Source organism: Heliangelus exortis, chromosome 2 (genome assembly GCF_036169615.1).
Source record: "Heliangelus exortis chromosome 2, bHelExo1.hap1, whole genome shotgun sequence".
NCBI lineage: Eukaryota > Metazoa > Chordata > Aves > Apodiformes > Trochilidae > Heliangelus > Heliangelus exortis.
Window position 1 is genome coordinate 3,393,704 of NC_092423.1, and position 12,373 is coordinate 3,406,076.

The following is a 12,373-nucleotide window of genomic DNA, read 5'->3' on the forward strand; positions in this document are numbered from 1 at the left end:
AGCCAGTGCTGCTGAATCTGGGGAGACCCGTGGTTTCTAAGCCCAGACAGAGATTTTTCAGCCAGCTTGAGGAGCACATTCCCAGGAGCATGTTCATGTCAGCAGCTAGAGTAACCGGTGTGCAGTCCGTGGGCCCCTCGAACATCTCCTTCCACGTGAGTGATGCCCACGTGGAGGTGATGCCTGGGGTGCGTGCAGCAGCAGCTTCTCCTGGTCCCTCCTTCACAGTGAAACCATCTTTCTGCACTGAAGTCCAGCTCTCAGCAGACAGTGGGCAGTCAAGCTATAAAACTGAAGTTTCCACAAGAACCCTCAGCTACGGGACTGTCGGCGAGCCCGTTACCTTGCACATCAGCACAGAAGATCTCTCCCAAAGCTGAGCAGATGCAAGCGTGGCTTTCCCAGCAAACGAAAGCACTGTTTCAGAAAATAAATAAAAAAAATAAAATTAAGTAACCAAAATTGTTGTAGGTGAGGGGAATTGGTGGCAAAGATTACAAGGTGGCATGTAGGAGGGAATACCTGTGAGGAAAATATATTTAAATAGGGTATGTCGAGCTTTTCCAGTCTTAAAGGGAACATGTCTGTAAGAACAGTTTGTTGTTTTAGAAGCTTTGATCGAGGTGAACATATATCATTCCATAGGGGAGCACTGATGGTAGCTTTAGGAAAAGCCTAATTCTCCTGCCTATGACAGAAATATGAACAAAGAAGTGTGGTTTTGTCCAGGAACTTAAGAATTATTTCAAGCACCAATAATTTATAAATTATGGTGTGGCAAGAAGGGGAAAGCACCCAAGCTTTTCAGCATCCTTCAGCAGCCCAGGATAGGAGGACTCTTTCCAACTAAAGCAATCTCCTGTCACTGTGTGCCCAAGAACCATGAAACTTCAGGTTGCTTCGACTCTGCCGTACTCTTCTGACACAAATTAACTCATCTTCAGAAACCTTTCAACAGTGACAGTCTAGTTAGATTATTTTAAATTCTGCCACGGAATGAAACACATAGAAAATACTGTGTTTACTAAGAATTCAAAGGGCTACTCAGACCCTTTGGTTGAAATCCTAATTGGACTGAAGTCAACGGCGAAATTCCTGCTCCTTTGAGGAAGCAAGGATTTCACTGTTGTCTTCTCCTTTCAGTAAAACAAAACAAAAAAAGTCCATTTTTTAAAATGACTGCATTTTCAAGTCCACTTCCTAGCTGTCTAAAGATGTAGCTCTCATTATTCCACAATTTAGTGTAGTGGACTTATAAACTGTACCTTTTAAAACATAATTTACCTAATGTGCACCAGCAGACTGAAGAGCTGCACTGCTGCATCTCTAATCCAATCCTAACATGTATAAAGAGCCACAAATGTGGTATTTGTCAATAAATATTACTGGAAGAATATTTGGTCTCCTGTACAGGCCAGTGGTGAAGTGTAAGAGATTGATGGATAAATGTGCTAAGAGGAATTCACCACTGAGCTACAGCAAAGCAGCAGGAGCACAGAGACAGTTGAAAAATAAAAAAAAAAAAAATAAAAAAAAAGGAAAATAAAGGAATATTTTTTGCCATAAATGCCTGGTTTAAAAATACATCTCCACGAGGTGTGTTAGGGCTGCTTGGGAGCACTGTCAGTTGCAATTGCATCACAGTACAGTAACCAGCTGTGTTGAGGTGTAAAGCCTTCTGGGGACATTCTCTGGATTTTTTTGTTGCTCAGCAAATAGGAAACCACCTATGCTGAGGTGTAATGCCTTCTGGGGAGTTTCTCTGGAGCTTTTGCAGCTCAGCAAAAGGTTAAGGGGAAGTTGCACTGAGAGTGGCCCATTCCTGTTGGCTTCACCGAACGAGGATGCTGCACAAACCTTCAAAAAATTGCTCAGCCCTGGAAAGCTGAAGGGCCCATAAATTGGTCCCAGTTGAAGCCAGGTGGAATTTGTCACTGATCTCAGTAGGACCAAGCACTGGCCCTCTCTCTCTGGCAGTGCTGTGGGGTGAAAAATCCCCATTCCTCTTCCCAGCTGAGTCGTGCAGCATCAGCACCATAGAAAAGGTTCTCATTTAGATGGTGACCTGGAAATGCTCAGACCCAGGGGAATTTACTAACAGGAGCATGAAGAGAGAGGACTGAGTGAGATTTTGCTTTGTTGGTGTGTGATGTGGCTTCAGTGTTTCCCAGCCAGGTAAAATTGTGAAGGTTATTTCTGGAGTCCTCCAGGCAATGTTCCTGCTAACAGGGATTGAATTCACAAAAGGTGCTTGTAGAAAAGAAGGCAGTGGGGTTGTTTTGGTTTTTTTTCCTTTTTCCTTCTGTGACTGCACCTTGTTCATGCACTGACTACAATGAACATGTTGATTTCACAGCCTTTTACCTTCAACATCCAAAGAGGTTGTTATGTGTAATACCATGTGCACTACCCTAGTGATACAGGATGCTTTTCCAGTGATTTCGTGTGGTGAAAGAAATCAAGCCTCTTTTATGCTACTCTCCCATTTTTTATAACATCTCCTTGGTTTATACTCTTTGTTTTATAGCTAAGCAATGTGCTGGATATATATTAGTGCTTTTTTCATATATTGCACTGTACGTTGGAAAGTAACAGACCTACAACAGAGAAATACTTTTGAAACTGATTTATTTTTCTTCATTGGGCCTGATTCTGACCTCAGTTATTGCAGTATCAAGCTAGAATAATGCCACATGGGTTTGGTTGGGATTTAGAGATACTGCTGAGAACAGAATTTGTCCTATGATAATCTTTGAAACTATTTATCCAAAAGATACTAAAAATGTGTAAAGGGATGACGTGGAGGTTATCTTCTGTCATGGTTAATTAATGCTCAGGTTTTTCTAAAGAAGCTGAAAGCTTGCAGTTCAGTTGGTCATAGAAGAAATAACTATACTTTTATTTGTTAGCCCAAAGTGATTAACATCTGTTTACATTTTCTCTTGAAATTTAAGCAAAAGAGAATAAATTCAAAGGACTTTTTAAATCTCATGCAGGACTCCGTTCAAAAAGTGAATGGTTTATGAAAAGTTCACTACATATAATTTCAAAATACTTTCCTAGAGGTTAAAAATAATGCTTGTAAGTGATTAAACTGTGTAGATAACTAATGAGATGTGTGGGGGTTTCTTTCTTGTAGATTAAACCATGCAGCTGTATTAAAAATACAGAGAATGTTTTACTAAAATTCCTGCAGGTAAATGGGTATTAATAAAGTGGAAACTTCAGTTTGCTTGAGATAAAAAAATGAAAAAAAGCCACACACCAAAAAAAAAAAAAACAAAAAAACAAACCCAAGACCACCACACAACAAAACCCAAATCAAAACCATCAAATGCAAGATATGCTGTTAGATGTTGGGTTCATACCAATAAATGTCTTGCATCAGCTGTCACTGAACTCCCTGGGTTTTTGTTCTCTCTTCATAGCACTCAATAATCCATCAGCTTCTCCTCTTTTCCCACCAGCTTCAGCAGGAGCTGGGTTGCAACCCAAGAATATGGCTCTAGCTCAGCTTCTTATGGACAGCTTCACAAGTGCTGGAGTACAAAACCTTTTTTTTAGGTTAAAAATCCAACCCAGAGCTATGAGCCAATAATTCTGAACGATGCTCATCATCTTGGCTCCTTCTTTGAGGCTGAACAGGTACTTCCAAATATAAGTCAGTCTTGTCTTCTTGGTTCCTGGACATGTGGGGTGGAAATGTTGAGTTTTTGGAACTGGGACACTGTTCCCCACAGTTGTGTCATCCCTGTGGCATCTGTTTGATGCACCTGGTGCTGAAGCTCCTCATAGTTCTGTAACATCCCTAAAAAGGATGGAAACAGGGCTGGAAGTGTTGGTTTGAGCAGTACCTGTGGTTATATCCAACAGGGGAATATGTTTCCTCTTTGGGAGATGCTGAGTGTGTTCCATGCCTGTCCAAACCTTGCAGTTGTTGGGACAGAACCAGCTGGTGGCAACCACAGCAGAAACACCAGGGGAGGAAAATGTTCATCTGGGGAAATACTTAAAGCTCTCCCACTCAGCCCATGGACACTGATGGGCAGTCAAAAGGCAAAACTTGCTTTTTTCCATTAACAAACCCAGAACTGAAATACTTCACAAGCTCTGTGCTCATGGGAAGGACACTGGAAACAAAACCCAAGTGAGATGCTTTCAAAGGGGGCTGATCCAAACACAGGTTTTTTTCAACTTTCCCTGTTGAGGACTTTTTAGGGGAATTTACTTTCTTAAGGCCAGGAAAAGAGTAGAATCAAACCAGCTACAGCACATATTCCTGTGTTGGTGACATCAAACACATCAGAGCCACTTGCATGAAAAAGTGCTCTTGTTTTTTTCTTGGCCCACACTATGGTTTGGCTTTGCACTCCTGTTTGGCAAGCAATCACATCATGAACTTGAGGAATTAGCTTAATCTGACACGCATCTTGCCTTCTTCATGGTTACTTGAGGGCTTCCCCAAGTGTCTTCTGTCCCCTTGTTCTGCCTCTTCACAATTTGCAAGGGGAGATTTGGTGGGGTGAGCTCCTGAGGTTCCTATGATCCCACCCTATCCTAACTTTTTCTGCCAGTGCTGACTGGGGGTGAAGGTGTGGACTTTGTCTCCTGGGTGGCTGTTTTGCTTGAAAATCTTTTTTTTTTCTGTGTGGGAAACTGTAGTCTTCTCTCTGCTTCCAAGACCATGAGTTTCTTGAGACAGGAGCTGGATCTTCTCTCCGTGTATTGCACAGGCCAGGTCACTTCACTTCTAGACTATCTCACACAGGGCAAATTTAAAAATCTCAGGTGCCTTCTAGTCCAAAGCCCAGCAAAAGCTATTCAAATATTGTAAAGCAGGATAAATACATTATTCTAGAGCAAGGAGTAGCTTTTCTGTCACCCTTTTGGACTTCCAGGGTCATGAAGCAGAGCATCCCTCCCTCCCTTCCTTCCAGTGCCCTTCTCCAAAATGAGGCAGGTACCTGCTCACCTCCTTCTTCCTTGTGAGAATTTCATCCTCCTTGCAGACAGGGTCTGTAGCAGTGCCCTGGGTCACTGCTGGACTCACCTCACTGATAAATAAAGATATTTTTGGCAGAGCAGCCAAGGTGGGGTTGAGGTGGGAGATGGATGCTTTGTTCTGCTCTCAGGGGAGAGGTTGGGGGAGGGGGGTGCAGTGTCCTCAGCCTGGTGAGATCTCTCTTCCTGAAGCTTGTGTTGCCAACATTCTTATTTCCAGCCTTAGCTACATTCCTCCTTGCTGAAATAAGCATTTCTGCATCAGCTCCCTTGTCTAGGAAGGGAAAACAATACAACTGCAAATATTTCCATGGGTTGGATGATGCTGCTGGTTTGGTTTTTTGTTTTTTTTTTTTTTTTTTTTTTTACCCTGAAGAGAGAAAAGTTGTTCTTCTTGTCTGTAGGAATGACTTCCCCACAGCCAGAGATGAAGACTACTGTCCAGGCCTCACTTGAACGTGCTGATCAGGAGATCAAGACAGCCCTAAGGAAACTCATGGACTCAGCATCCCTGTTGGTGACTCTTCCCCTGGGCATGCAAGAAGGAGCTGGTGGCCTTGGCATCCCTGGGTCTGTTCCTTCAGATCACTCAGAAACAGCAGCCAGGCCACCTCTGCTACTTCACGAAGCCAGTACCCAAACCCAGGCTGATGGAGGGCATGGTAGGTTTGGGATGAATGTGGGAAATGTCCCATGGGAGTCAAGAGAGAGAAAAAATATTGAATGTGCCAATAATAATGATTTTTCCCTCGTTTTTTGGCTTCGTTGTTTGGAGCAGTTGAAGGTTAAGAGACAAAAGCCAAAGAAAGACAGGGCTGTGGGTTGGGGTTAGGTTAGACACAAGTTCCAAGCATATTTTTGTGGGAAAAGATGTTAGAAAACTGTGTCTGATGTAGTTTGGTTCATCACCTGCCCAAAATGGAGAGACTGGGGATTTTTCCAACTTTTGATCCTGGACTTGCTTCAGATTTTTTGTGGGGTGAAGGTGGGGTGGGATCCCTTCTTTGTATTTATGGAAATCATTTGGGGGTTTATTTGGTGGGGTGGGCAAGGAGGTTGCTTTTCTTTTACTGTTTGCCATGAGCAAGCTGGAGTTTTGTTCAACCCTCCTGTCTGAACAGCTGGAGGCTTTCTAGGATGATGGGAGCATCAGGCTCACCTACATTCCTCTGGCCCTAAAGCCTTGGGAGATTCCTCAACAGTTTGGGGAATTAATTAATCAAATGGGATTAAAACCATTTATGTGTGTGACTGTGCCTTCTCAGGACAAGTCTTTTGTCTTTGCAACACCAAAGCAAAGAAATAAGCTTCAGCCCTTCCTCTCTTCCTTCTGCTTCTGCCATAACAAGTTGTCTAAGCTGTTTCTGTGTCAAGTCAGAGTAGTTGTCCTCTGGTGTCTGCTTAAAAAGGACAATGTCAAGTATCCTTCAGCTCCCAGACTCCAGATATTGTTTAAAAAGCAAGATATTATTGCCTAAAACTTAGCAAAGATAGAAGCATTTAATGGAATCAGACCCCAAATCGCTGCGTTAAAAAATGACAGGGCTTTAAAACCTTTTTTTTTCCCTTTCTTGTAGGAAATAATCTGTGAAAATAATCCTCTGATGAAGTAGTATGACTCAAAAATCATAAGTGAAGTAGTATGACTCAAAAATCAGCTAGTAGATGATTTTCTTTCTAATAAGTACAGAGAGAGTACAAGAGTGAATGAGATGGTTTCGCAGGCATTTCATGTGAGAAAACTAAACCTGTTATTCATTTGGGGAATTATTTTAGTAGGATGGAGACTTGACAGCTGTCCCTATGACCATATGCTTTGGATAAAAAAAAGACAAATATTTCAGTAGTGCCAGCAATAGGAAAGCACAATCCCACAAGGCTGGGATCTCTGACCTGTCAGGAATGCCTTGAATAATCGTGTTTTCCATCCCAAAAGAGCTGTTTTAGGTGATTTCTAGAAACTGGTGCTTTTTGCCAAAACCAGTCATCACCAACCATCCTTAGGAAGCTCCCCAAAAAGGCTTTTCCTTCCGGGGAGAAGATTCCTCTGTATTTAACCTTTTATCCTCAGATGAAAAAGGTGATGATGCACTTTACCCTATAGGGTAACTCCAGTGGTTCAATTAAAAAACAGCCAGGTACTTTCAGAAGGATCAGTTCATGAAGATGTATCTGGCAAAATAATCATTAATTCAAGAAAAACAAGACCTGAACTTCTGTCAAGCTCCACTATCCTTTTATTTCCCTTGTTCCTCAAAGCCCCAGGTGCCAAACCTTGTTCTGGGGTAACACAGAGTTCTAGGAGGACATTTTCAAAGAACCCCCTGGAGGTGAACCAATGTTTTAGCATCACCAGCTCCTTCCTATTATCACACCTCCATCCTACACTCATATTAGTGGTAATCCCAGCCAGGGTCTGCCTTGACCACCACTTTTACACTGGTGTGAGCTTCCCCATTGCACTGATGCTGCCTGTGCTTGCACCAGTGAGTCAGGAGCTGCTCTCATAATGCAAAGTTTAATTGAAGCATCCATGTGGGTGGAGCTAATGCAGGACATCCCCGGGGGTATTTAAAAGTCAGGAAGACATGGGACCTAGTGGTGGAGCTGGCAGTGCTTGGTTAACACTTGGACTTCAGCATCTGAAGGGGTTTTTCCTGCTGTCCTGGTTTGGGCCAGGATAAAGGTGATTTTCTGTCTTGTACTTTTACTTTTAGCTGTGTCTCTTGTAAGTAGCTGCACTTGCTGAAATTAACACCAGCTGAAATTAACACTGTGATTTCATCACAGCCATCAGCTGGAACTCAAGCACAGTTGGGTTATCTCCTATAAAAGAGGCACTGAACTCATGTTCTCCTTCCAGTCATCCTCTTTCTTCCTGTCCCTGCTTTTCTTGCCTTTGTCTGTGTGTGTTTCCCAACAGAAAAATTGGGTTTTCCCAGGCAGCAATGTGCCCCCATCCAGTCTCTGTGATGTTATTCAATCCCTTTGCTTCATCGTGGTCTTCTCAGAAGGGACAAATTCCCCTCTGAGCTCCAGTGCTGAGGACACAGGGACTCAGCTCTGACCCAGAGCAGACTGGAGATGGCTCCAAAGGTTTGCTCTGGGTTTCAGGTGTGCTCTCATAGCTGTCAGGTCTAACTTGCCCTACTTCTGCTGCCAGACAAAGCCCAAAGGCAGATTCCAGCTGAAGAACCAAGTGTGCCAAAGCCCAGCCCTGGTCCTTCTCCTGAAGATGCAGCTGCTGGAGGTGAAATCCCTCAGGAACGCACCGTGCCCATTGACAGGTAAAACCTCATCCCAGGGCACAGATTTCTGAACATGGCAGACTTTTTTAGAAGAAAACCATGTTTTCTGTGATGGAAGAAGCAGGTGGTGACTTGAAATGATTATTTTAGTTTTCTTATTATTTATAAAATCCTGGTGACACATCGATTGCGTGCAAAGGATAAAAAAGGTTGGAGAGAAATTAATTCCCCTTGAATCCAACTTCTTCTCATAGTCATTTTAAGTAAATCATTATTTGTCTGGTGGTTAAACACAGATCAGTGGCAGGGGGTAATTCTGGATCTCTGTAGTTGTACGTGACAGTGTAATGATCTTTTTCTCTTGGGCTTCATGGAAGAACATCACCAGCTGGAGGAGACTGGTACAGAAGGGAAGGAGATGTGGTCTGGGATGTGCACAGTGAAGTTTATATTGAGACCACTGAAAGAACTTGTGTTTATAAGACTGAGGAGAAGACCCCAACAAGTAAAACCCCAACAAGTAAGGAAGAGTCTTGTTTGCCTCTCCTACACCCCATGATTTTTGTTGTTTTTTCTTTCTTGATCACTGGCTTTTTTTGGGTTTGCTTTTTTTTTTTTTTCCCCCTAATCCTTCCATTTCCTGAGTACTAAGTGTTTACTAAGCAAAAAATCACAGGCAAGCCTGGAGATACAAAGCTTAAAAGTAATGCCAGTATAAAGAAAACCAAATATATTGCTGTGATATCTCTTGCTTTGCCATCAACCTCATGTTACATCCTAGATGGCCAGTCCTGTAGGACCCATTTGAGCAGCACATCCTGCACAGGGTTGGGGTTTTATGCCTGCAGCAAACCCTTGTGTCTCACCAGGTCCTCCCTACATGCAAGTAACAATAGAGGATGTGCAGGTGAATGCTGGGGAGTCTGCCAGGTTTCAGGCAGTCATCGAAGGAACCCCTGAGCCAACAGTTCTCTGGTTTAAGGTGAGTGCAGAATTTTTTTTCTCTGCCTGAGAATGGAGGATTGAAGAAAGGAGAGATGGCACAAAACTGGGAAGGGGTTGTGCTGCCATCCAGAGGGACCTGGAGAGGCTGGGGAATATGGGCAGAGAGAAACCTTGTGAAATTCAACAAGAGCAAGTGTTGAATTCCAGCACCTAGGGAGGAATTACCCCTTGCACCACGACGGGTTTGAGGATGAGCTGGTGGAAAACAGCTCTGTGGATAAAAACCTGGGACAACAGGATGCCCATAAGCAATGAGACCTTGTGGCCAAGAAGGCCAAGGTCACCCTGGGGTGCATCCAGAATGTCACCAGCAGGTTGAGGGGGGGGCTCCTCCCTTTCTGCTCTGCCCTGGTGAGGCCCCATCCCCAGTGCTGTGTCCAGTTCTGGGCTGCCTGGTTCAGGAAGGGCAGGGAACTGCTGGAGAAGGTGCAGCAAAGGGCTGGGAAGATGATTAGGGGACTGGGACATCTCTCTTACGAGGAAAACCTGGGGGATTTGGGTATTTTAAGTCTGGAGAAGAGAAGACTGAGGGGGGATGTTATCAGGGCCTGTAAATACTCAGAGAGGGGGTGTCAGGAGGAGGGGTCTTTTTTCAGTGATGCCATTGGACAGGACAAGATTTAATGGGGATAAACTTGATCCATAGGAAGTTCCATCTCAACATGAGGAGGAACTTGGTTACTCTGAGGGTGGCAGAGCACTGGAACTGCCCAGAGAGGTGGTGGAGTCTCAGTCTCTGGGGATATTCAGAACCCACCTGGACACCATCCTGTGCCACCTGCTCTGGGTCAGCCTGCCCAAGGTGATCTCCAGAACTCCCTCCCAACCACCACCATTCTATAATTCTATGACTCTCCATAGAGATCCACCAAGATGGTTTTGGGGTCCAAGATGGGCAGGAAGGGACATTTTTTTCTGCCCAAGAGCCATCAAGATGTGTGCTGTAGTTTTGTGGTCAGGGATGGGATTAAGAGTGGATTATTCCAGTTTTCAGCATGACCTCAGTCTCTGCATCATTTCTGCAGCTAATTGGTAAAATGAGTGTGATGAAGGGCAATGAACATCCCACAGAAAAGGAGAAATAACTTATTATTCCTCAAAACTTTTCCATGACCCTGAAATAAGCCACTGTTGATCTATAATGATTGTGATTCCCCTGTCCTACTGAGTGTTTGGCACACACAAATTTTATTCATTTTTTTTTCTGTATAGGTTGTTCAAGGATGAGCTATCAGATGAATAAAGTAACTGTAAAAATAACAAGGAAAATACATAGAACTCCTTCCCACACACATGCCCCCATGCACACACCTCAATACCTGGAGAAGAACAAGAACATCTGCTGCACCATTAATATTTTCCTAATCTCTGACACTTTCAGCTCAAAGCTTTACTGAGTTAGGTGAACTATTAACTACTTACTAACCAATAGTAAAGCTCTCCAGCCTTACCTATTTTCCCCTTGCCCTCAAGCAAACATCTTGGATGTGTAGTGTCCTTTATCAAGGAGTTCAGCCCCATGCCTGAAGTGCCACCTTCTTTTGGCTCTTCTGGGCCTATTTGTCACAAGCATCATGTGCTGGCTCTTAGATCTTGTCCCAAGAAAAGTGAATCCCTGTTGACTCACTAAATTAATTCTGTACAGCTCTATTGGGCTGTATTCCCAGAGCTTTCCTCCCAGGCTGAAGAGCCCCAACTTGCTCTGCCAAGCCTCCTCTGGAAGCTGCTAGAGAAAACATTGCTGCAACAGTTCCCCACCCTGGCCAAACAGAGGATTGATTTCTGTCTTGTTCTTTATTTATTCCAGAACAATTTCTGGCACTTTTTGACTTCTGCCAGGCACTCAGCAGGTGCTGCCATGGAGTCATCTCCTGTAACTCCAAGTTTTGCTCTGGTATAAAAAGGAACAGCTCAGAGACTGACATCTCATATGGGGGAATAGGGTTGCAACACTACATTTGTCTGCATCACACACACTTACCTGGCATTTCACCTCCCAGTCAGCTGGTCCTATAAAATCTTTTTTCAAATCTTCACATGCTGCCTCCTTTCATAGCACTGGGGAATGAATTAAGCAGCAAATGGGAATTAAGCAGCAAAAATGCCAACACAAGCTTGAGAGTGGGCAAAGTAGCTGATGCTGATGCTCCCTGGGCTGGTTTCCTGGGAATGATGCACTGAAGAGCTAAAAAAATGAACTGCACAGCCTTGGTGAACCCTTCCAAGCCTGTTCTCCTTTGAAGGGGTTGTGGCACAAAAATGTTACGGGGTAGCATGGGGACAGTCAGCCAGGGGGATCTTCTCCAGCCAGGGGTTTGCTGGTGAGATTTGTTTAGCTTAAAAGGCCATAGGTCTGCTCCTCTGTCTTATTTCCTGAAAAGAAGGAAGGCAAATCTGCTTCCTTCTCCTTTTTCCCAGAGTCTCCAAAAATGTCATTTCATTTTTTTTCAGGGCACATCACTGCTGACAGACAGCAACAGGCTCCATCAAGGGAAGGAAGGAACAACATATTTCTTAGTGGTGGACAATGCTGCCTTGGAAGATGGTGGTGTTTATACCTGTGTGGCCAAAAATGCAGGAGGGGAGGTGTTGTGCAAAGCAGAGCTTGTCATCCATGAAGGTAATGGCATTGCTTCATCTGCTGGAGTTCATCCCGTGGCCACTGCAATGTGGACTCTGGTGCAGTCATCTTCTGATACCCATCTTCTGTCCCCTATTCCTCAGTAACACTTGGCTAGACCTTGCTTTTGCCAAGGTGATGCTTGGAGGTCCCTTCCAGCCTGGTTTTCCAGGATTTTGTGATTTTATCACCTGGACAGACTGGAAAGTTGGGCTGATTCCAACAGGATGAGGTTCAACAAGGTCAAGTGCCGGGTCCTGCACTTTGGCCACAACAACCCCATGGGGAGCTCCAGGCTGGGCACAGAGTGGCTGAGAGCAGCCAGACAGAGAGGGACCTGGGAGTCTGGATTGCCAGGAAGCTGAAGAGGAGCCAGCAGTGTGCCCAGGTGGCCAAGAAGGCCAATGGCATCCTGGGCTGGCTCAGGAACAGCGTGGCCAGCAGGTCCAGGGAAGGGATTCTGCCCCTGTGCTCAGCCCTGGGGAGGCCACAGCTTGAG

At 44.4% G+C, this 12,373-nt stretch overlaps 1 protein-coding gene across 2 annotated transcripts in view; it reads left to right on the forward strand.

Annotated features, from left to right (window-relative positions):
* OBSCN (obscurin, cytoskeletal calmodulin and titin-interacting RhoGEF) overlaps positions 1–12,373 on the forward strand; it is a 223,880-nt gene that overhangs the window by 179,438 nt on the left and 32,069 nt on the right. For both annotated transcript variants that reach the window (XM_071734574.1, XM_071734575.1), the window contains 5 exons: positions 5,406–5,663; positions 8,165–8,288; positions 8,627–8,769; positions 9,119–9,231; positions 11,706–11,874. In XM_071734574.1, the coding sequence (XP_071590675.1) occupies positions 5,406–5,663; positions 8,165–8,288; positions 8,627–8,769; positions 9,119–9,231; positions 11,706–11,874 (807 nt within the window). The remainder of the gene's footprint in view (positions 1–5,405; positions 5,664–8,164; positions 8,289–8,626; positions 8,770–9,118; positions 9,232–11,705; positions 11,875–12,373) is intronic.